Source organism: Glossina fuscipes, unplaced genomic scaffold (assembly GCF_014805625.2).
Source record: "Glossina fuscipes isolate IAEA_lab_2018 unplaced genomic scaffold, Yale_Gfus_2 103134, whole genome shotgun sequence".
Classification (NCBI taxonomy): domain Eukaryota; kingdom Metazoa; phylum Arthropoda; class Insecta; order Diptera; family Glossinidae; genus Glossina; species Glossina fuscipes.
Genome location: NW_024005495.1, coordinates 1,323 through 3,587, shown reverse-complemented (window position 1 = coordinate 3,587; position 2,265 = coordinate 1,323). Strand labels below are relative to the sequence as shown.

Sequence of the window (2,265 nt, the reverse complement as noted above, 5' to 3'; positions counted from 1 at the left end):
TATGTATATACTGCCGAAAAAGAAACCTAATGCAGGTGCTCACGATAGCATAAAATATGATATGATCAAAGTGAGTTCTAATGGGTGTCATTTTGTCCTTTCGTTTGCAATTACTCAGTATTGGACAATCAATATCAGTCAAAGTGCTTCGCGGCTCATCAACATTTTCTCTGCTCTTTAGCCATGCAAAGATTTAACAGATGTCGACAAAGTGGATAAGTAAGTTGTTATTCTCTTTTTAGATATCAGCCAAGCCTAATATAATAATAAAGCAGTGAAATTTATATTTAAAATAACTAATGAATTTCCGAATTTCCAAGGAATAAAAATCAAGCACACATTAAGTTACAATTTAATAGCGACAACATGCAAATTGGCATGTTAACTATAAAGAAAATATCATATTGGAAACAACATTCAATGACGATCGTAAAGTAAATTCAATGAAGCTCTATATTGGCTAAAGAAATTACGAAAATTGGCTTCATTTTCGTGGTTATCTTCTTGCTCAGTTATTTCCATTTTAACAGCCGTTGGCATTTGCGGGAAATCTTGCGGATGTGCGGGTGCAACCGCTTGTTGAACAGTAGCAGTTGAATAATTTACCTCGTGAGGTCTTGCTTCAACCTCTCTAGGAGTTCTGCTTACCAAGTTTGCATAACTGGTATCTTTAAACTTTATAAATTCGTCCATAGAGATATCAACTTCTGTATCCATACGATTTTGATTAATTTGTGTAACCGTTATGCCTTTTTGCATATAATTTACATTGCCGTGCTCATCGTCTGTCTTGAAAATGGGTTCGAGAGGCGAAGAAAAATTCAAAGGTGGCAAATTGCTTTGGCGTGTAGACGTCGAAGTAGAATCCATGTTCAACGATGAAGCCTCGAAGTACTTTTGAAATTGGGATTTTGGTACTTCATCACGTTCGGAAGACAACACATTTAAGTTAGAAGCGCTAATCAAAAAAAGATCAATTGGGTTCCACTGTTTACATCTTAACTTGCTTAAATCTCAACTTACCCTGATTCACCTATAATTTTCTTAACTTCCATTGAACCGTCCTCATACGTTGGCAAATAATCGCCAAAAAAGTTCATAATTAATTCTTTGCTACATGTGCCGTAATAACCAGCATATTCGGGTCGAAAATCATCGTCTACATGCAATACTGAATCGTGAGGGTTCTCGAACATATCTACCGGCAGTTCAATGACCTCTTCTTCTTCAGCCACGCTGCCACCCTTTCCACTGCCTACACCGCGGTCTAGTTTAGTTTTAATACGACGTTTTTGGGCTGCAAGTTCATCTGAAGCTTGCAATTTCTCTTGCAAAATACGCGTTTCATTTTGAAAGTTTAAAATCGTGTGGAAACGTAACCGACTCTTTTGAATTTTCGATAGGCCACCGTGAAACATAAAGCACAAATCTCCCTTCATACGCTCGGCAGCACGCGTATTAAGAGCATCGAGTGAATTGTGGTCTACAGTTTTATTTTTGCTTTTATTTTGCTCACCGAATATATGATAAGTAGAACGGCGAATTTTGGGTAACAAATCCAAACGATGTCTTTGAAAGTTCTCATTTTTATATTGCAACAATAAATCTTGCCCGGGTTCAGGCGTCGCGTTCAATCGCTCGAATTGAAATTCTTCTAAATGGTCTAAGAAACTTGAACGATTTTTTATATGAAATATGGACCGCGTCGAATTCAGATAGTCCTCTAAAGCTACCAAATCCAATAATACAACTGTGCCATCACGACTCCAGCGTAAAAAATCACAAAAATCCAAATGTATCACTAGCCACAATTTATACGGAAATGGAAAATTCTCAATATCCCGACGTGTAATATACAAAGCTTCCATATTTATTGATATATTGCATCAACAAAAAAATTCTAGAATATGTAGCCGTTGGTAGGGTTAGGAAGAAAAAGTGTTTAACGCAGAAAAAATCCAATTAGAACTTATATTTCCAAACGCAGAATATATTTTACATTTTTTTCTTCTTCTTTTTGAAATTTAAATTGATAAGATTACAAAAGTGTGGGCGCAATCAGGCCTATCTTCTTAGAGTTAAAATGAAAAATATCGTGTTTAAAAAATTCATAGTTGGCATTAGTCATCACGCCAAACAGCTACACAGCACTCATAGCCTTCTCATATATAATTTCAAAGGCCCTCTCGTTAAAAAATTATGAAACAACGGACTCCGAACGAACGAAAATTTCGTACTGATAAGTTCTCATTATTTTGCTCATTG

The 2,265-nt window shown here is 36.0% G+C and overlaps 1 protein-coding gene across 1 annotated transcript; it reads right to left on the bottom strand.

The window, feature by feature from the left end:
- Window positions 1-383: 383 nt before the first annotated feature.
- Window positions 384-2,021, bottom strand: LOC119644255. Its single transcript, XM_038043790.1, has 2 exons — window positions 1,024-2,021; window positions 384-958 (listed from the first exon to the last, which is right to left on the bottom strand). Exons 1-2 carry the CDS (start codon window positions 1,866-1,868, stop codon window positions 418-420), a joined length of 1,386 nt encoding a protein of 461 aa, XP_037899718.1. The 5' UTR covers window positions 1,869-2,021; the 3' UTR covers window positions 384-417.
- Between the last annotated feature and the right edge of the window lie 244 nt (window positions 2,022-2,265).